Source organism: Telmatherina bonti (genome assembly GCF_933228915.1).
Source record: "Telmatherina bonti genome assembly, chromosome: 4".
Lineage (NCBI taxonomy): Eukaryota > Metazoa > Chordata > Actinopteri > Atheriniformes > Telmatherinidae > Telmatherina > Telmatherina bonti.
Window position 1 is genome coordinate 27,723,638 of NC_136622.1, and position 20,726 is coordinate 27,744,363.

At 42.4% G+C, this 20,726-nt stretch overlaps 3 protein-coding genes across 7 annotated transcripts in view; 1 reads left to right on the forward strand and 2 right to left on the reverse strand.

Annotated features, from left to right (window-relative positions):
* The window catches only part of LOC306755024 (protein bicaudal D homolog 2-like), a 38,589-nt gene extending 33,787 nt beyond the window's left edge, over positions 1 to 4,802 (reverse strand). For all 4 annotated transcript variants that reach the window (XM_079239241.1, XM_079239240.1, XM_079239239.1 and 1 more), the window contains exon 1: positions 4,293 to 4,802. In XM_079239241.1, coding sequence (XP_079095367.1) covers positions 4,293 to 4,532 — 240 coding nt within the window. In that variant the 5' untranslated portion in view covers positions 4,533 to 4,802. The remainder of the gene's footprint in view (positions 1 to 4,292) is intronic.
* A 6,571-nt stretch (positions 4,803 to 11,373) lies between these two features.
* ptpdc1b (protein tyrosine phosphatase domain containing 1b) lies at positions 11,374 to 15,835 on the forward strand (the record flags this gene model as incomplete). Its single annotated transcript, XM_079238538.1, has 9 exons — positions 11,374 to 11,428; positions 13,134 to 13,299; positions 13,397 to 13,477; positions 13,585 to 13,703; positions 13,798 to 13,935; positions 14,040 to 15,031; positions 15,165 to 15,347; positions 15,438 to 15,548; positions 15,652 to 15,835. The coding sequence occupies 9 exons, from the start codon at positions 11,374 to 11,376 to the stop codon at positions 15,784 to 15,786; spliced, it is 1,980 nt and encodes a 659-aa protein (XP_079094664.1). The 3' UTR covers positions 15,787 to 15,835.
* Positions 15,836 to 16,157: 322 nt separating this feature from the next.
* Positions 16,158 to 20,649, reverse strand: fbxw12 (F-box and WD repeat domain containing 12). 2 transcript variants are annotated; one of them, XM_079238838.1, is made up of 10 exons: positions 20,499 to 20,649; positions 20,381 to 20,418; positions 19,426 to 19,592; positions 19,213 to 19,337; positions 18,698 to 18,904; positions 18,441 to 18,605; positions 18,073 to 18,283; positions 17,537 to 17,718; positions 16,589 to 16,719; positions 16,158 to 16,429 (listed from the first exon to the last, which is right to left on the reverse strand). In XM_079238838.1, the coding sequence occupies exons 1-10, from the start codon at positions 20,595 to 20,597 to the stop codon at positions 16,330 to 16,332; spliced, it is 1,425 nt and encodes a 474-aa protein (XP_079094964.1). In that variant the 5' UTR covers positions 20,598 to 20,649; the 3' UTR covers positions 16,158 to 16,329. The 2 variants fall into 2 exon arrangements, with proteins under 2 accessions (XP_079094964.1, XP_079094965.1); XM_079238839.1 differs by lacking the exon at positions 16,158 to 16,429 and having other exon boundaries at positions 17,537 to 17,713.
* Positions 20,650 to 20,726: the final 77 nt, after the last annotated feature.

The window sequence follows — 20,726 nt, forward strand, 5'->3', positions numbered from 1 at the left end:
AAACAATACTGAACGGTTTAGCATTTGCAGTGTTGCAGATTACCTGACTGGACATGGCTCAAAAGCCTGAGGGAAAAAAAAACTGACTGGATAAGGCATACATAAAACTTAAAAAGACAGCAAGTCAACGTAGCTGGGATTGTAATACAAGAAGGGCTGAAATAAAGATAGATTTTGAAAGTGAGAGACAAACAGCAGTGGTGATAAAATATAGCTTGGTGGAGCAATTCCATTAATGATCACTGACTTTATTTATGAGTCCTTATATAAAAGAGCAGATGGGTTTTGTGTCCTCTTCGTATTTTTTACTGACATCCAATCAGCATCCAACCCATATAACAACACAGAAAAGGCTATAGTCAGACCGGAAAGCTTTGTTTTAGAACACTAGCATTTATCCTATAGTGGTTTGCCATTTTAAAAAGGACAAAAGGAAAATCCTTTCAAAAGTAGCCACAAATGGAGCGCCTCTCTCAATTTTTCTTTTGTCATGTGCTGTGTTCTGCTGCCACTTAAGCTTCTCTACATCTGTGACACTCAAGATTAGTAAACCCCAGTGGGTTAAGGGCCAGAACACTGAACACAGGGCCCAAGTTTGATTGAACTAAACAATATTTTGGGTTGACTGTGATTAAATTCCACAATGTGTTCCAGCTGGTTTACTGATGGGAAACCTGTGACAGGTGGAACAGGGTCTCTGTGTGACTGAAAGACTTTAACCGAGGCAGCACAAGAAGGACCAAGGAACTCAAGGCCTTTGTTTAATTCGGACTCTGTCTCCAAAGAAAGAACCAGTATCAGAAAACAAATGAATAAAACAGAAGATAATAAGTCTGTTGTTTTTACAGAGAGTATTTGGCCTCTACGGTCATGAAACTCATCTCATGACATTCATGTAGACCAAGGGAAGGCAGGAGGAGGTACCACATGCCTAACTCAGCATAGCCACTCTGGTAAAATCTCACCAGGTCACAGTGCTTTGTATATCATGCAGACCTGAACAGCTGGGGCCTGGGGGTGGAGCACATGATGTCATCTGTGAATAGGAACATCACCCAGATCGGAGTAGCGCACAATGATGTCATAAGCTACTTCACCTTATGACTGAAACTGTACTTTGCAATCTGTATGGCAGCTGGGTTAACGTTCACACATCTTCATTAGCAACCTGGCATACCGAGGTGTCTAAGAGGAAGGAGCTGATTATGTATAAATTAGATATGTATATTATGGGTTCAAAAATACCATGAGGAACAGTAGAATCATCCCTTTAGAATTAATATGAGGAAAACGGCGCTGTGACATCTAGTCATTTACATGTTTCAGGTTGCCAGGTGGTACATAGTTGACCAAGTGACTCTTATTCAGTGTAACATAAAAGAAGTGGTAGCCTGTTCCTACTACAGGCAATCAACATGACCCATTTTACTGAAGTTAATCTTAGAAAGATGAAGGGGAATTATTTTAGATAAGGGCAGGGGTGTCCAAAGTTGGTCCTCTCTGGCCAATTTCCTGCAGGTTTTGGAATGGAAGCCAGGTGTGTTGCTGGACATCGGCCCTCAAGAACAGACTGTGGACATCCCTGGATTAAGGTAAATACTACATGTCGTCAACTCAGACACAAACAAATAATTGAAGGGTTAAGTAAAGATTCTTAAACAATAATGTCCATGCCTTGTTCAAGAGGCATCTGAAATGATACCTACATAAAGAATATTCAATTTGGCTAAGATTTGCTGTTAAGTCCTTGCTCATCCTACAGAATTCAACCACAAATACACTCAGACAGAAGCACCTGCTGAGGAAGCAGAACGGCTGTTCAAATAAAGGCACTTAGTAGGGCTGTTACTAAGCAACAGCAATGGACAGAAATTCCTCCATCTTTCTGCCTCATGAACAGCATAGGGGGTGTTGGAAATATGTGAATATAAATGGCCTGTCCAAGTATGGCCACTGAAGTGAGAACTGGCTATATGACAACAATTTGCTTGCTGCTATCATGAAAATCTTTGATTAAGTGTTTATTTTCAGTGAGAGAACATATAAGTGTACATTTAAAATGCCCCAGTATTGTGTACAAGAGAAGTGGTTTAAGGTCACTAGATGGAGTTTGCTGTTTAAGAACTTTGTAAATCTCCCAGACATTCCATTCAAGTCTGTCTGAGTCCTTTAAAAGAGCACGAATATCCAAATATTACTGCCATTGTTGTAAACAGTGCCTGTGTATCCATGACAATGTGACATTTACACCTGACTGCAAATTTAACCATCTTGTGTGCTTTTGTCACAGCTGCTGACAAACCAGTTGGTCAATTTGACAAACAAACCCTCTAACATGTGAAGAAATAAGTCTATAAGGTTGATTTCTGTAGCATCTGATCTTCAGAGTTTATAATATCTTGAATTGTAAGTTGTGCATGAAACCTAAATATAAATAGAAGCTTTTCCTTTTAGCCCAGCTTGTTGTTGTAGCACTGCATAATAGTCTGCAGACAATAAAGAAGACATTGGAAGAGATGTCACAATGTGTTTGTATTTCTCTTGTGATAGCATCTCTTCTGCCCTTCGTGCAGAGACTGGCTAGGGGGTTGGGTAGTGGGATGAAAGAGCATAGCTGTGGTCTTCTGAATATCTGACTGCAACCAACAAATTGTAACTCTACCCTGTAGCAAAGGAAAATAGAGCCTCCCCTATAGCTTTTAGTGATTTTAGTTTATTACACACACGGATGGATGGTTGGGCTTCATTATAAGACGCCCTAACTAAAAGACTTTTACAATATCAACAGGACTTCAAATGGCATATGTTTGAAAAATGAAAAGCAAAAACTTCAACAATCCTCTTCTTTTAATTAGCTTCTCATTTACTGTCATAGTCTTGACTGTTTTTTAGCCCCTTTCGTCTTTTCAGAGCTTTTCGCTGCCATTCCTCTGTGGCAGAGCTGGATCATTGTGCCAAGAATAAGCATGGGGGAAAAAAAATCAAGCTGCAGTTGCTGAGACAGCCCAAAGACCTCCTCCTCTCATTTTAACAACCTCTGGGGAGAGGGCCACAGGAAGACAGAGACAAGAGGGAGAAGCAGGGGGCTGGAAAGCATTGCTATGTCTCTCAAAAACCCAAACAGGCAATGAGCGTTTCTGGCAAGGAACGAATGGGGGATATGATGAAGTAAGCTTTCTCACCAGCTATTGGCTGTTTTGTCTTGCAAGAGGCCACAGGAGGAAGTTGTACATCAAAGGAGGATGTGAGCAACTATGAACAAGTCTGTGTCAAAGCTGGAATTTGTCCCCCATGACTAAATGTGGGCTGTGAAAGAATCAAAGGATAACAGCAGCTGATTGCGCTATCTTTCTAACTCCCCTCTAAAGTCATACTTCTATCCATCTAAATCCCAGTAGACTATAACGCAGCTCCTCTAGGGAAGAAAATTGCAAGCAGCGTGGTACAAAAGTGGGAAATAAGTTGGACCATTGTTCGGAAGGACAGGCACATCCTTTATCTGACTCTGGAAGCCCGCTTTAAGCATCACGCTCAACATTCTTTCCATTCCCAAAGGGCTGTAACTCGTCTGGCCTCTTCTGCAACGTGTTTAATCTAAGCGGGAAGGTTCAAAATTCAAACAAAGTCCCGCCCTTACTAACCTAAGTAGAAATTCTTGTTTTCAAGACTTCTTTCACCACAGAAAACATTTTGACAGGCTATAAAACTGAAATCTAAAACATTACACTAACATCAACAACATGTATGACCTCCACACATAGATGTCATATGTCAATGTTCAAATTAAGTCAGCGTAAATGAAAAACCCAATTTCCACATTTTACACTGCTTTATCAGCCAATGTCAAACTATTCAAAACAGTATAGATTAGAACCTGCAGATAAGACCATAGACGGGGAAAAAAATACTAAAGGAAACCATGTGTACAGACCAAGAGTAGCTGTCAGCCAGACACTGGTCTTCAACAAGACGCCTTAGAGGTGCATAAATAAATAAAGGTGGCAGTGCAGTGGGGATAACCAGAGTATAGAGGGGGTGGGGATGAGGAGCCGTCCACACAGAAAGCATCCCCTCCTCAGCTTACAGTTTTGACCTTTCAGTATTAGAGGGAGATGATTGCTTATATTCTACAGGTTAATAAACCATCAAAATGACACAATCAATAAAACTAATAATTTGGTGCAACAATCAGTTGAAAAAAAAAATCTATAGGAAGTATGCTTTGCAAGCCAATAAATCATTAGAGATTTTGTCATATGGTAGTAAAACTGTGTGATTCTTAAACAACCTACCTCTTTCAGCTGATCGAGCTCCTGTCTGACAGCTTCGTAGTCGACCTCCAGGTCATCATACTGTTGTTTGAGCTGCTGCTTCTCCTCCAACACCGCCAGCCCATACTCCGCTGCCTGGATCTTCTCGTTGGTAGTCTCACTCAGCTCCCGGGAGAGACGCTCGATCTCCGCCCGCAGCCACTCCGGTGCGGCCTCCAGCAACAGCATAGCATCGGGATAGCCCTGCTCGTCCACGGACATGATCGTATTCGATGAAGATCAACCAACGTGCGCTAGTTGATCCGCGACGAGAAGATGTTGGGGCGTCTTCAAGCGATGTAACCTTGAAGAAGAAGCGGTTGCTCAAATTCGTCTGTATTTAAAATGCATGATTATTACGTCTGCGTTTCTCGTGGTCGCTCTTGTTTCTTTGGTCATGAAGATGACGTAAATGATTTTCCTCAGCGGACTACGCTGTTATCTCTTAAAAATGCTCCATCGTTGCTCCCCTGCCTTGTCTTCCCCTCTCTCCCCGGCTTGTCGGAGGAGCGATTGAGCCGGAGACCAGAGTACCATCTGCAAAGACAAGGAAGGGGATATGCTGTTTCCGGTTACTACCTTTAAATAAATATCCAGTTTTCTAGAATACACTTCTGAGCAAGTCTTACATGTATTTCAGTTATTCGGTTTTAGAAACGGAAAGAAAATCTAGTGTTAAGAACGTATTTTCTGCATAAAAAAATTCAGATAATTTCCTAAAATATCATAAATTGTTTGCTTTATTTTGAAGGCAAAACAGCTTCTGTCCCGGAAGTTCAACGGGCTTGTTTCAGACCGCTCAACGGTCCGTTGGCTAAAGTGTGACGCCCACGCTATCAGCTGGGAAAGCGTCTGACGGTCCGCAATGCATTTATGGAAATGTAGTCCTAACAGCGACTCAAGTCGGGAACTTCCGCCAACCGGTGTTAGAAAGTAAACTCATTTCCCATGATGCTTCAAGGCTTGCTTATGTGGAACACGGAAATCTTTCTATCAAACGGCATGTTGTCATAGAAATACAACAAACAGGTAGGCTCTTTTCCTTGTATATCTGTCGCCATCTGCCGGCAAAGTCTAACATATAATCTTTTTATCTGCACATATCCTCACGTGGTTTATATAGCAATCACTTTTGATATCTACACAGTTATGATGACAACTATTATAAATATTGCATAATAACTATATTATACAATATCATTTATGCCTATGTAAAGCGGCAATTTCCCTGTCAGGGTTAACTGATTGATATTCACCCATATTCTATAAAGTTAGTACCTTTTTTCATGATTATTTTGCATTCAGATATATAATCCCTGCACTCCTGGAGCTTAATTTAAGTAACTGAGAAGACAAAAATAATATATTTAAGCATAGTAAACTGAAATGCACAGTACCTAGGTCTAACATTTTAAGTTATATAAAACTTTGAGTATTTAAGTACTAACCAAATGTATTTAAGTACTAACCTAATGTCACATGTCCACAACACTTAGCTAATCTTATGAATTAGCTAAGTGTTATTTCAAATGAAAACATTTAATTACAATTATTGGTACGTTATTCTGCAAGTGACCACACAATCCAGTACATTGAATGTATTTTATTGAAACACAAAACATGTGAAATACCACATGAAAAAGTTTCTATAAAATGACCTCATTGTTCTTTGACAACAGTTGCAACAGCATGATCTTCTTTTTTGCTGCAGATACCACCTTACTGTGATGCATCTTTCCATGATACAGCAAATTGAACATGCATCAAATTATTAGACAATTTCCTTCTAATCACAGCATATTTTCCTAATTGTTTGTTCAGTGAACATTTCTCAAGTTTGAGGGTGGGGATAACACTAACCATGTAACAACATATACCGCATGTGCAAAAGAAAAACCTGAATGCTTCTTGTGTCAAACGCCAAGGGAGAGGTTAAGAACAGCATATAAAGTGTGACTGTATATGAACAAATATGCAGTGAGGCCAAGAAATGATAATGAGGGATCATTTCAGGAGGATAATGTAGTATAATTTCATTAAAACAAACAGTTCTGGACAATTCTAGATCAAAAAGAATCTCATACAAAATGAGCAACTGCAGGAACATTTTCTCCAATAAGTGTGTTGTAATTGTGCGACACGGAGAAGAAGATCTTTGCCATGGCAATACATTTGTCACACTCTTAGACTTTTGAACCTTTAGCTCATCTAAATTTAGCATTACCAGCTGATTGAAGATGAAAGTGTTTTGCTTCAGGTTGATTGGTGAGTGTGTCTATTGCAAGGTTGGCCTCTGGGATGATCCCCACTCTTAAGGTCTTTAGTTGGGATTTAGTTGGGGTGACCTCTCCCTGAGCCGTCACCTTATCGTGGTGGAGGGGTCTGTGCGTCCCGAAGATCCTAGCAGCTATGTTGTCGGGGGCTTTATGCCCCTGGTAGGGTCACCCATGGCAAACAGGTGTCTAGGGGAGGGACCAGACCAAGCACGGCTCATAGACCCCTATGATGACGACTAACCTGGGCGTGAATGTTCCCTTGCCCGGACGCGGGTTACCGGGACCCCCCTCTGGAGCCAGGCCTGGAGGCGGGGTACGAGAGCGAGCGTCTGGTGGCCGGGCCTTCGCCCATGGGGCCCGGTCGGGCTCAGCCCGAAAGGGTTACATGGGCCCCACCTCCCGTGGGCTCACCATCTGCGGGAGGAGCCATAGGGGTCGGGTGCAATGTGAGCTGGGCGGCAGCAAGGGGCGGGGACCCTGGCGGTCCGATCCCCGGCTGCAGAAGCTGGCTCTAGGGACGTGGAACGTCACCTCTCTGGTGGGGAAGGAGCCTGAGCTTGTGCGCGAGGTTGAGCGGTTCCGACTAGATATAGTTGGACTCACCTCGACGCATGGCTTGGGCTCTGGAACCAGTACCCTCGAGAGGGGCTGGACCTTCTTCCACTCTGGAGTTGCTCATGGTGAGAGGCGCCGAGCAGGTGTGGGCATTCTCATCAGCCCCCAGCTTGGTGCCTGCACGTTGGGGTTTACCCCGGTGGATGAAAGGGTAGTTTCCCTCCGCCTCTGGGTGGGGGGACGGGTCCTGATTGTTGTCTGTGCTTATGCACCGAACAGCAGTTCAGAGTACCCTACCTTTCTGGAGTCCTTGGAGGGAGTGCTGGAGGGTGCTCCTTCTGGAGACTCCATTGTTCTGCTGGGGGACTTCAATGCTCACGTGGGCAATGACAGTGAGACCTGGAGGGGAGTGATTGGGAGGCATGGTCCCCCCCCTCTGAACCCAAATGGTGTTTTGTTATTGGACTTCTGTGCTCGTCATGGATTGTCTATAACGAACACCATGTTCCAGCATAAGAGTGTCCATATGTACACCTGGCATCAGGATTCCCTGGGCCGCAGTTCAATGATCGACTTTGTAGTCGTATCGTCGGACCTGCGGCCACATGCCTTGGACACTCGGGTGAAGAGGGGGGCGGAGCTGTCAACTGATCACCACCTGGTGGTGAGTTGGCTCAGATGGTGGGGGAGGAAGCCGGTCAGAGCTGGCAGGCCCAAACGTGTTGTGAGGGTCTGCTGGGAACGTCTGGCTGAGTCCCCTGTCAGAGCGAGCTTCAACTCCCACCTTCAGCAGAGCTTCGAACATGTCCCGAGTGAGGCGGGGGACATTGAGTCCGAATGGGCTGTGTTCCGTGCCTCTATTGCTGAGGCGGCCGGCCGGAGCTGTGGCTGTAAGGTAGTTGGTGCCTGTCGTGGCGGTAATCCCAGGACTCGTTGGTGGACACCAGCAGTGAGGGATGCCATCAAGCTGAAGAAGGAGTCCTATCGAGCCTTCTTGGCCTGTGGGACTCTGGAGGCAGCTGATGGGTACCGGCGGGCTAAGCGGCATGTGGCTTCGGCTGTTGCCGAGGCAAAAATTCGGGCATGGGAGGAGTTCGGCGAGGCCATGGAGAAAGACTTCCGGATGGCTTCGAGGAGATTCTGGTCCACCATCCGGCGGCTCAGGAGGGGGAAGCAGTGCTCCATCAATACTGTGTACAGTGGAGGTGGGGAGCTGCTGACCTCAACTCGGGACGTAGTGGGTCGGTGGAAGGAATACTTCGAAGACCTCCTCAATCCTACCAACACGTCTTCCCATGAGGGAGCAGAGCTGGTGGACTCAGGGGTGGACTCTCCTATCTCTGGGGCTGAAGTCGCTGAGGTGGTCAAAAAGGTCCTTGGCGGCAAGGCCCCGGGGGTGGATGAGATCCGCCCGGAGTTCCTTAAGGCTCTGGATGCTGTGGGGCTGTCCTGGCTGACACGCCTCTGCAGCATCGCGTGGACATCGGGGGCAGTACCGCTGGATTGGCAGACTGGGGTGGTGGTCCCCCTTTTTAAGAAGGGGGACCGGAGGGTGTGTTCCAATTACAGGGGACTCACACTCCTCAGCCTCCCTGGTAAGGTCTATTCAGGGGTCCTGGAGAGGAGGGTCCGCCGGATAGTCGAATCCCGGATTGAGGAGGAGCAGTGTGGTTTTCGTCCTGGTCGCGGAACAGTGGACCAGCTCTATACCCTCTCTGGGGTCCTGGGAGGGGCATGGGAGTTTGCCCAACCAGTCTACATGTGCTTTGTGGACCTGGAGAAGGCATTCGACCGTGTCCCCCGGGAGCTCCTGTGGGGGGTACTCCGGGAGTATGGGGTACCGGACCCCCTTGTACGAGCTGTCCGGTCCCTGTACGACAGGTGTCAGAGCTTGGTCCGCATTGCCGGTAGTAAGTCGGATCCGTTTCCGGTGAGGGTTGGACTCCACCAAGGCTGCCCTTTATCACCGATTCTGTTCATAACTTATATGGACAGAATTTCTAGGCGCAGCCGAGGTGTTGAGGGGGTCCGACTTGGTGGCCTCAGGATTGGGTCCCTGCTTTTTGCGGATGACGTGGTCCTGTTGGCTTCATCTGGTCATGATCTCCAGCTCTCGCTTGAGCGATTCGCGGCCGAGTGTGAAGCGGCTGGGATGAGAATCAGCACCTCAAAATCTGAGACCATGGTCCTCAGCCGGAATAGGGTGGATTGCCCTCTCCAGGTCGGGGGTCAGGTCCTGCCTCAAGTGGAGGAGTTTAAATATCTCGGGGTCTTGTTCACGAGTGAGGGAAGGATGGAGCGCGAGATCAACAGACGGATCGGTGCGGCGTCTGCAGTAATGCGGACTCTGCGCCGGTCTGTCGTGGTGAAGAAGGAGCTGAGCCAGAAGGTGAAGCTCTCGATTTACCAGTCGATCTACGTTCCTACCCTCACCTATGGTCATGAGCTGTGGGTCGTGACCGAAAGAACGAGATCTCGTATACAGGCGGCTGAAATGGGTTTCCTCCGCAGGGTGGCCGGGCTCTCCCTTAGAGATAGGGTGAGGAGCTCGGTCATCCGGGAGGGGCTCAGAGTAGAGCCGCTGCTCCTTCGCATCGAGAGGAACCAGTTGAGGTGGCTCGGGCATCTGGTCAGGATGCCTCCTGGACGCCTCCCTGGTGAGGTGTTTCAGGCACGTCCCTCTGGGAGGAGACCCCGGGGAAGACCCAGGACACGCTGGAGGGATTATATCTCTCGGCTGGCCTGGGAACGCCTAGGGATCTCCCCCGCAGAGTTGGCAAATGTGGCTGGGGAGAGGGAAGTCTGGGCTTCCCTGCTTAGGCTGCTGCCCCCGCGACCCGACCCCGGATAAGCGGCAGAAGATGGATGGATGGATGGATGGATAGTTGGGGTGATGCTGGGCTTGCAGCTCTGTTGTCCTCACAGCAGATCATCTAAATAGTCTAAATTTATGCTCATTAAGATACTCCATGGGGCAAAAAGTAAGAAAAACAAGAGTTTAAAAAAAGGGATATTCAGGTTAACAGCAATTGGTAAGCAATCTGCTGTATGGACTTCTTTAACACTATTTATTTCTATAACTAATTAACCATTTACATTGGAAAATACAGCAAATAATTTCCTTTTAATAACAGGATAAGCATGCTATCAAGTTAAATTAAACATACATGCAATGAAACATCTCCATAAATTTTAATTGTCATAACCCATCATCCCCAATAAAATGATTGAAGAATAGCCAAACTAATTCAAACACTTATATAAAGAAATTAATTACCAAACTGCCATGCACGAGCCCACAAAAAGCCAGCTCAGTGGCTACGTCTCACACACACATATATGTAGAACAAAGAAATATATCCTTATCCTTTGTCAGTTTATTTGTCCTTACAGAGAAATACTACAAAGAAAAGTGACAGAATTTGCTTTTGAGCTTTAGTAATTTGAACTAACCACCAATATATTTAAAAACAGAAATATCAGCCTTGTTTTCTGGCCTTAGATTTACACAGAAAAATCTGTATAATAAGGGGGTAGTAAAACACCATTGAGGAATTTTAACTATTTCCTGAAAAAGTTCAGTGATTATTATGGAGCTGTTTATATATGGTTCCCATTTTGTCTTCAGCATAGCTATTATTAATATTTTTCATGCTCAAATGAGACGATGGAATGTGGTGTGTAATTTCAGTGACAGTACAGATATGTAACACAATAATATTTTTAACAGTACAACAAAGGAGCAAACTAATCTTCAAAATTTAAAACTGAATTATTGACCAATATAGAACGATCTATTATCAATTTAAAGGCATAAAGAATATATGCATAGCTAATGCTGTTTAAACCACCATCAACTTTAAAACTTTAGTACAGATATGAATAAATCTAATAAGTTATTCTGTCAAATTTTACAGCAGCTTTTGAGCTTTAAATCAAGACAACTGTCTCTGAGGTTTCTTCCAGTGCATCACTAGATAAACTTATCTCTTCTCGTTCACCTGAGGCTAACTAACCTCAGCAAATTTCCAGGTAAGCTAATAATATATGCTCTATTTCCTATGTCACTAAAGCTGTACACTTTGTAGAAGCATGTTAAAGCTGCTTCAGTCTTACATCTTTTTCCATGGGAAGAAGTCCTGCATTTGTTTCCAACTAATACATGTATACAAAACAGTCATTTGGCAGATACATTTATCAAAATGTAAGAAGTGATCAAATATTCTAACTGCATGTCTTATGGGTGGGAGGGAGCAGGAGAACCCAGAGAGCACCAACGCATATGGGGTACATAGGGAGGGCATGCAAACTGTTCAAACCTCCCCCCAGCTGAAGCTTGAACAGTGACCTTCTTGCTGTGAGCCTACAGTGTTACCCACTACGCCACCATGCTGCCCACCACATACATCACACATTGTCTATCTTGTCTGTGGACCAGATCAGGCGGTGAGTGATGATTGTTAGTGTTAACAAATACATTTAGTAGAAGACCAGAAGATAATTTTAATGTAGTTTTAGTGTGAGATTTTGTTGAGGAGTGGGTAAATCTATGTTATACTTGTGCATAATAAGATTAGCAGTCTAATCTGGGAGAAGTTAAGAATAGCTACAGTATGTAGTCGTCCCCCCCACCACCACCAGAGCTGAAGTGTAAGAGAAGGAACCTGGGCATGGAGCTCATTACAATGTACTCAATCCTTACCTTTTAACACATTGTTGTTTATTTGATCACATATCCTGGTTTTTGACATAGAGGAGCTCTCAAGAAGGAGTTTATGGGATCGAGCTGAGACTTGAGTTGCCCAACCTTAATTCACAGAGATAATCTGACATGGTTCAAACCAGTAAGGTTACAGGATTGACTTTTCACAGAGCTAGAGAGAGAGAAACCACGTCAGAGCTCTGGAGCCTTGTGTCAGAAATGCTGTCTGCCAAAACTGAATCTCTCATTCTGAGATAGTGACCACAAGTATCTCTTCTCAACCACTAAAGGTAAACCCTTCATTTTACTTTAGCTCATTTTATTCAGTTGTATTTATTGTAATGAGATTGTGTTTTTCTCCCTGTAGCCACGTCAAGTTTTATTGTCTGGCATGCAACCCCTACAGATAGTGATGGTTTGTTTTGTACCATGATGAGACACTGAAGTACACCTATCAAGAATAACAGCTTGTAATCCTTTCAAGGGCATCATGTTTGCTTTATGTTTGAGGCAATGTGATTTATGATGGTAATCTTTGGCAGTGACTCTTAAGTGTTTCGCAGTAGCATGTCTTGTCATGAATAAAAATATTTTGATCACTCAGCTTCACACTGATATTGTTTAAGAAAAAAGTAGTAACATGTTTATTCACAAGAAGCTGCTATTAATGAGGCACTATTTGTAATACTCTATTTCAGTATTAAAGTTAAGTTAATGTTACAATACACAAAAAGAGTAATAAAATAAAATAAAACTTGTTTTTTATTTGTTTTCAGACTCTACTATGACTGTCAGCCTGAGTGAATATTCATATGGCATTAAGTGTGAAAAAAGGAGGTGGATTCCTGATGGAATACAGTAAGTAAGGATGATGAATGCTCTTTAATAAAATGCCTCTTCTAATTACTTGTGACAACTGTGTTTTTACCTTATGGAATTGCTAAGTTGACAAGCATTTCAAACATCCCAGAGGAGCAGCTATTTTTACTGTAATGCCCTAATGAAAGACTTTAAGTGCCAAGCAAGGATTAGACATTCCTTAAGTATTTAGGTGTTACAGTACGACCGAGATATGACTGCCACTCTACAGATCCAGACAACAGTTGTGCATCTTAAAATCTTGAAAGTATTTTAAATGTCTACTCTGAAATATATAGAAAATCTTAGTTTGCATTTTTAGAACAAATTAATTGCAATAAAATGTAAGTAATGCTTTAACTTCAAAGCATTTTAATAGTTTAATGCTATACTTTTCTACTGTTATTGTGTATTATTCTGTGTTGACTACAGTAAAAGCCCCCAGAGCAAAATACACAATGGTAGGAGAAGCTATCCGATACGTCATACCTGGACATATGCAGTGCTCAATTGGCTGCGGAGGGGAAACCTGCAAGTATGACAACCCAAGTTACTGGAGCGAAGACCAACAAGCTATAAAAGGCCTCTACTCATCCTGGTACTGGCTATAGCTTCGTCATGTTTCCAAATGATCTCCATAACTTGGTGTAGATTTCTAAACGTGATACATGCATACATGTCTTTTGTTATTTTAGGATTACAGATCATCTTCTTGCCATGTCCAGACCTTCAACAGAAGTAATTGAAAAGTTTGACATTATCGACCAATTCAAAAGGTATTCACATTATTGTTTCAACCGTGCCTATAGTTTTCAGAGTTTTTCCTGGAGTGTGCAAAGGACAATTAACTTTTTTTTTGTGTTTTATTTGTTTTTGCATGAAGGAATGGCATTAAAACGGTGATCAACCTACAGATACCTGGAGAACATGCAAGCTGTGGAAAACCTCTGGAGCCAGAGAGTGGGTTTTCATACCGTCCAGAGGTCTTCATGGAAAACAACAGTACGTACTAAAGCAGGTTTTGATAAAAAATAGTAATAAAAAAAAAGTGTTGTGTAATGGTTACAAAAATAAAAAATAAAAATCATAATTTCAGTTTATTTCTACAACTTTGGCTGGAGTGACTATGGAGTGGCCAGTCTCACCATCATGCTGGACATGGTGAAAGTGATGGCATTTGCACTGCAGGAGGGAAAGATAGCAGTCCATTGCCATGCTGGTCTAGGCAGAACAGGTACATCTGTAAAGCTACTGTATTAAGAAATATTAGATTGTACATCTGAACATCATTATTTCATGTTTGAGATTTAATTATGTCTCCTCTCTGTAACCCTCCAGGTGTGCTTTTAGCATCTTTCTTGGCCTATGCTACCAGAATGACTGCTAACCAGGCTATTTTATATGTACGTGCCAAACGGCCCAATTCTATCCAGACCCGAGGTCAACTACGTTGTGTCAGAGAATTTGTTCAGTTCCTCACTCCTTTAAGGAGTGTGTTTTCCTGTGCCGAGCCTCGATCCTACCCAGTCACCCTGTCCCAGTACCTGAACCGCCAGAGACACATACTGCATGGCACCGAGAGGAAGGAGCTTAGACACCTACCAAAGATTGTTCAGCTTGTGTGTAGGCTGCTGTTGGACATTGCAGAGAATCGTCAGGTGATTGAGGAAGATATTCTGGAGGCCCCGGATATTCAAGACATTGAAATGACTCTCAGTATCATTGAGCAGATGGGCCCTGAACTATTTGCAAAAAAGCCTCGCTTACCTGGTTCACCCACCTTACCCAGGCATTTCAATGAGCCAGCCATCTTCTACCATCGCAAAAGTCTGAGCTACAGTGAGTCTGACTTGAGGCGGCTGGGTTCCCAACTGAATCTCCTCACACAACCTCTGAGCTCCATTTCTAAATCGGAGACCATTCTCCCTGCATCGTCGATTCAAGGTCAGCACAGTAACGCATCTGATGTGTCTCACAGCTCAACAGGTTCACTCTGGCAAATCAAGAATGAGGAAGGCCGAAAAGATGGAACAATTGTGTTAAAGAAACTGAAAAGAAAAAAAATCCAACGTAGTGAGTCAGCGGGAAACGCTCAACTCCCCAAAAAGGGAAGCATGTTGTCCAGGTGGAAGGCGGAGCAGAGGGAGGAACTAGCAATGAATGGGATGATGTCTAAAGGTAATGAAGAAGAACAGTCAGAGGTTCCCTGCATCACTCTGCAGTCAGAGCTCTCTCCAGAAGCCAGGTGCTTGCTAGTGGCGCAGGCGCTGGCGGTGGACCTTTTACTTGATGGGCAAGAAGAACATAAGAACAGAATGCTGGCCTGGCAGGTAACCCTCAGTAGTGGTCTGTGGTACCCAAAGAAAAAGATAAAATGATTTACAATGAGTTTTTATTTTTCATAGTAAAATATCTACCAGGTCCTGCAGTCTGTGTCTAAATCAGATGTGAAAATGTGTGCAGGCAGAGCTGAATCAAGGTGGTGCATGGGAAAGGCTTTGCATGGAGAGAGATCCCTTCATCCTGGCTGGACTCATGTGGTCATGGCTGGAGCAGCTCAAAGAGCCCATCATCTCCATCCAGGACGTAAAGGCCTTAAACCCTCACAATATTGATGCTCAAACTGTTCTCGACATGCTTGATCAGGTTAGATGTTAACTTTGCCATGACTCATCAAGTAAACTACAATATATTGTTGAAATGTAAAGTTGAATCCATATGGTGACCTTCTCTTAGGCTCCTAAAGAAACATTAACTTGCATTGTGAATTGCATGGCTCATATGCTGATAATACCAGAGGAGGTTGAGGATGCATTTCTGCATCGGACAATCAAAGCTTTTACCTGGGTAAGTGAACTAATTACTTGGAATTAATTTAAAACTAAGTCACCAAAATGTCTCATACCTGGTTTGTTCATAAAACTTGTGAATCTTGTTTGCATTTTAACAGCTGGACATTAACTCAGAGGATGGGAGAAAAGTGTACACGTCTATGACCACAATCTTGAAGTGTGTGCTTGAGGACATCAGATTGATGGTCATCGCATCTGGAGAAGAACCTATGTCTCCGATGTCTTTAACATGAGTTCAAGCAGTCTTGTAAAAAGGTTCCACAGCAAATAGGCCAAACAAGAAAAAAAACTTCTGTGCCTTGTCTCAAAATGATGTAATTTCTAAAAAGCCACAGTTATTAGCATGAGTTTAATAGACATGTATAAAGCTGACTGTAATGAATGAATAACTAACTTGCCTCTATCTTATTTTACCTCAGTAGAAAGGGAAAGGTAACAGATTAAAGAACAAAATATTAACATTTTTTGGAACACATCACGCCTTAAACCTGGTCACATTTAATTCTTACATACGTCTTCGCCAAAAGGATAGATACCTAACATGCATTTCAATAGATTTCTAAAGATTAATTTCTAAAGAAGCATGTTCATAAAGTTGGTCATTGCCTTTTCCATCATATAGTATTTAATAATTGTGTAACAGGTTACATTCTTGTATGTTTTTGCAAAGAACATATTTGAAGTGTATGGTGAGCAGCACAATAAAATCAAACATTTCCTCCTTTCAATGGGTGGAGTAAGCTGTGTGCAGGCTTTTTATTGTGGGGCCGTGATGCTCAGGATGTAAAAGAGTAAGCTTTGAGGACATCTTTCCCATCTTTTCCCTCTACTGAGGCCACAATACTGGAGTAATCACAGGCAACATGGGTGAACCCTCTACAAGAGAGTAACAAGAAAATGTCTGATCAAACTGGTAAAATCACAGACAAAGAAAACACTCTCATTCAGGTCGTTGGTAACAATTAGTAATATCTTGATACAAACGTGACTGCTATTGATGCATTGAAGATACTGACACAAGACTACATCTAGTACCTGGACATCGTGTGAGAGCCTCCAAGCAAATGGTACTGACTCTCTAAGGTCAGGCCGTGGTCTCTGTCGTTCCTCCATGTCAACACTCGCAAAGAGAGGTCCTGAGATACTGTTACCACACGAAAATTGTCCTGCAAACATGAACATAATGCAACAGAGATGCATTGATTGCAATTTCTTTTTTAGTTTTTAGCTGATTCAGCTTTTTTAAAAAAAAAAATACGATCTAGTATATATTTAACCCAAAAAACATTACCCAAAAGACTAAGGATGTTTGATATTGGCTTTTTTTTTAAACCAATATCCAATAAATCAATTTTGTCGACCTCTTAATTTTCAACAGCAATATCAACTAATACTGATATTTTTGTATTGAGTTATCCCAAACACACAAAAATATCTGGGAATCTATAAATGGCATCTCTTTATTTTTGTCGTTTTGAATTAGAGGAGACATAGCAGGAGCAATTTGATGTACAATGTCTGCATATTGTATAAAAATTGTGTCATTAAAAAAGTAAAAACCAAACAGATTATTTCAGAAATTGCATTTTAATGCCAATACTGGCCAATAATTTAGGGTAGTCTGATAATATTGGACTTCCTCCAAAAAAAATCTAAAATTTCTCCAAGAGTTCTAATTTCATGAAGCGAGATATTTGTTCAAAATCGAAAAAAAAACAAACAAACAAATACACATAAATTACTGTACAAGTGCATTTTCTTAATGGGGAAAAATGTATAGAGTAAGGGAATTTAAAAAAAGTACAATCCCTGATCACTAGTCTGAGGCAATCAAGCTAAAATCAGGCCAATAACTGGCCAATCAGTGACTGCTTCCTTACAATGTGAATTCTAAAAATCATCCCACAGAGATTATGCTGAACTGCATACAGCTGTCCAGCTAAAGGTGATTTATTCTGAGCTTCAAATGCAATAAGAGCCTACCACGCATATGGAGGAGATGGGCATAATGTGATCTTGAAAGCTAGCAAGCAGAGCCCCTTTCAGCGAGTACACCCACAGCTTCTCCCCAGCTGCCAGCACAATGCAGTTGCTGCTCTTGGCCTCGAGAAGGATTTCTGAGGACTGGTTGTTCAGCACCAGGGGGAATGACTCCACCTGCTGGACTAGAGAAGAGAAAAATCTTGGTCAGTCCAAGTCTGTGTTTTAATGTGTGGGTAAGAATAAGTTAGTAAGGTGCTGTGAAGCCCATTTTTAATTGAGGAATCCAACTAGAAAAGCTCACATTCGGGCATAATATTCACCCCCACTGAGGCAACTGGTATGTCTGGCTTTCTATTTTTAACTAAATGCCCTCTGAATATTACTGACCTGTATTTATACTCAAACTTTTATTGGAAATAGCGATTGTGTGCCACAAAAACAAGTTAAATAACCATTCAACCCAAATGACTCATTTACTAATGATCCAGGATCAGATCTGGGGAAGTTTGCATGTCATTGTGCACAGCAGGCCTCACCCAGGATCTCTGACTTGTACTTCATCTTTTTAATGCTGACATCGAAGACAGTGAGGGCTTTGTTTTGTCTGGGTTGAGAGTGGTGGACGATGGCCAGTCTGGCCGGTTGGGTGGGTATGAAGACAGCAGCCTGGCACCCGGAGACTGGCACAGATTGACACAGAGGATCTTCATCTACAGAGGGAGAGATCAAACTCTCTGTGTAGATCACCTGCAAACAAAGCAAATGACAGAGGCCTACAACTTGTGTATTCATTTTCATGTTATAGCATCTATTTCCAGACTGTGATTTTGCACAGAGGTAAAGAAGTGAACGAAAGCACACAAGAGCAGGAAACATACGCATACATACTGTCAACCACAGATACCTTTGGACTTAAATCGTCATTCTCCTTGGTTCCAGCAGCGATCCATTTCTTGTCAGGTGAGACTAGTAGTACGTTCACTTTAAAGGTGTCACACACCATTACACTGGACTTTTTAGTCAAAGCTAAATCTGCTAGGGTGCACACTGATCCCTGACCATTTCCAACCTGGAAGAGAGATTATAATAGCATGTTACTTTAATAAAAAACACTTTAAATGATTTTCAAATCTGCTAGAAGAAAACTTTGAGGTTACTTACAGTCAGGAACCAATCATTGTTAATGTTGTACTGTAGTAATGTACAGTGTGATGATGCGGTTGGAAAGGAAGCCACTTCCTGGCCAGTCTGGCCTTGCCAGACCTTAATGAGGCCTGTAGAGTCTGATGTAACTACAACTTCATGCTTCTCATCGCATACAATCCCTGTTAAAGGACTCTGCACAGGACTGCACCAGAGGAGCTCACACTGTGAAAAGAAGAGAGGCCCTGCACCATGTTAATGTATAGAGGGAGGATTGTTTTCTCAGAATAAACAACCAGGAAAATCTGTGAAAAGAAAAAAAAAACTGCAAAAAATCAAATGCTTTTGGAGGTGTTCTTAAACTACAAGCGTTATATTTTGTACATCAGTTATTGATTTATTTTAATATTTTCTTTATTCATACACCTCTATGTATATCAGCATGCACACATCTGATTTCAGGCAGAAAAAAAAACAAGAAAATACATGGCGAATAAAGGCGTGGACACCAGTGTTTAAGATGTTGCACTGACGTTTTGGATGTCCCATGCTCGGACTGTACCATCAGTAGAAGCACTGCAGACGGTGGCACTGTTGCTCCACAGGTCTGGAAGGTGGCTTGAATTCCCCTGCAGATAAACCAGACCGACCACCCTGCCTGATGGGACAAGATGTTCAATACACAGATAAGATGACAAGTAAAATGAAGTCATGTACAGGAGACGACTGATACAGAGAAAACATACTTGTGTGCCCTCTTAGACTTTTACAGGTATAACCTCCTGATCGACCTTTTGTCATTTTCGTCTCCAGGTGGCACCGTCGCAGGAAGTACTTCTTCCACGAGTGATTCTCCTGTTCACTTCCCAAAACAGCAAGATTACAAAAGCTCCAGCGCTGCAGACACATCCTCCTGAAGGGAACATACAACTGGATGTTTCAGGTTTATTGCTAATATGTTTTTAAAAAAAAAGCTTGTCTGTCATCTGAATTAGTGGAACAAATTTAAAGGAATAACAAGCCAACATCAGCTTTCTTTAGCAACGACTACGTATCACAGTACATTACAACATGAAGACATTTTTACATCTGCCTTACTCATGTTTGATACATGCATATATATATGTATATATATATATATATATATATATATATATATATATATATATATATATGTTATTTTTGGAGTTACCTTTCTATATTATAGAAAACTTTTTTGCTTTTCATGATTTGACAGTTGTATCTCAGAGAAAAGCATGAAATCTTTTCATTCCTTCATGTTAATCTAATGATATTTGCTCTTGGTCTTTAAGAATTTCTCTTAAAGACTACCTTGGTTATATTGCGTTTTCCAGAAGAGGCACACCAACATGCGACACCAGTAAGATCTTTAGTTGACAAAATGATCACAGACCTGCAACTTCAGGAATTAAATCTTAAATGCTCCCTGTTGATTTCCCACATGCGTTGTGGGTGATGATGTGCTTTTTGTTATTCTAAAAGATGTAAAAAATTTTGGTGGTTTGATGTGGATGTGAGCGAAACAGTTTAATGAAAACCATGCTAATGATGTAAGGTGGTGCTCTCTGGGCAAAAAAAAATTAGGTTTCAGTATTGAACAAGCACAAAAAAAAAAACAAAAAAAAAAACAACAAAACTTAACCAATGTATTGAAAAAGACTAAATGAGAGCATAACTTACCTCCATAACCAAGGAGTATCTGCAGCGTCATGCCAGTCCTAAAAAACACACATTAGAAACCATGTTTGCCTGGAATTATCAGGATTTTTCTCACTTCCGCAAACCTGACACAGCTCACCTTACACACGCTGGAAGCGCTGATTAAATCTTCCTCCGTCAGAAAGGTAAAAACATGTATAAGGCAGTCTCTGATCAGATGTGGGAGATGGGGATCCATCCTGACGTCAGGATTTTGTTAACTTCACCAGCTTACGCCCCCCAAAAATGAAAACACCGACATTGGAAAGCTACGGAAAGCGTTCAGGGACATAGTGTAGATTTTGAACCCGCAGTGTCGACTTTTTGC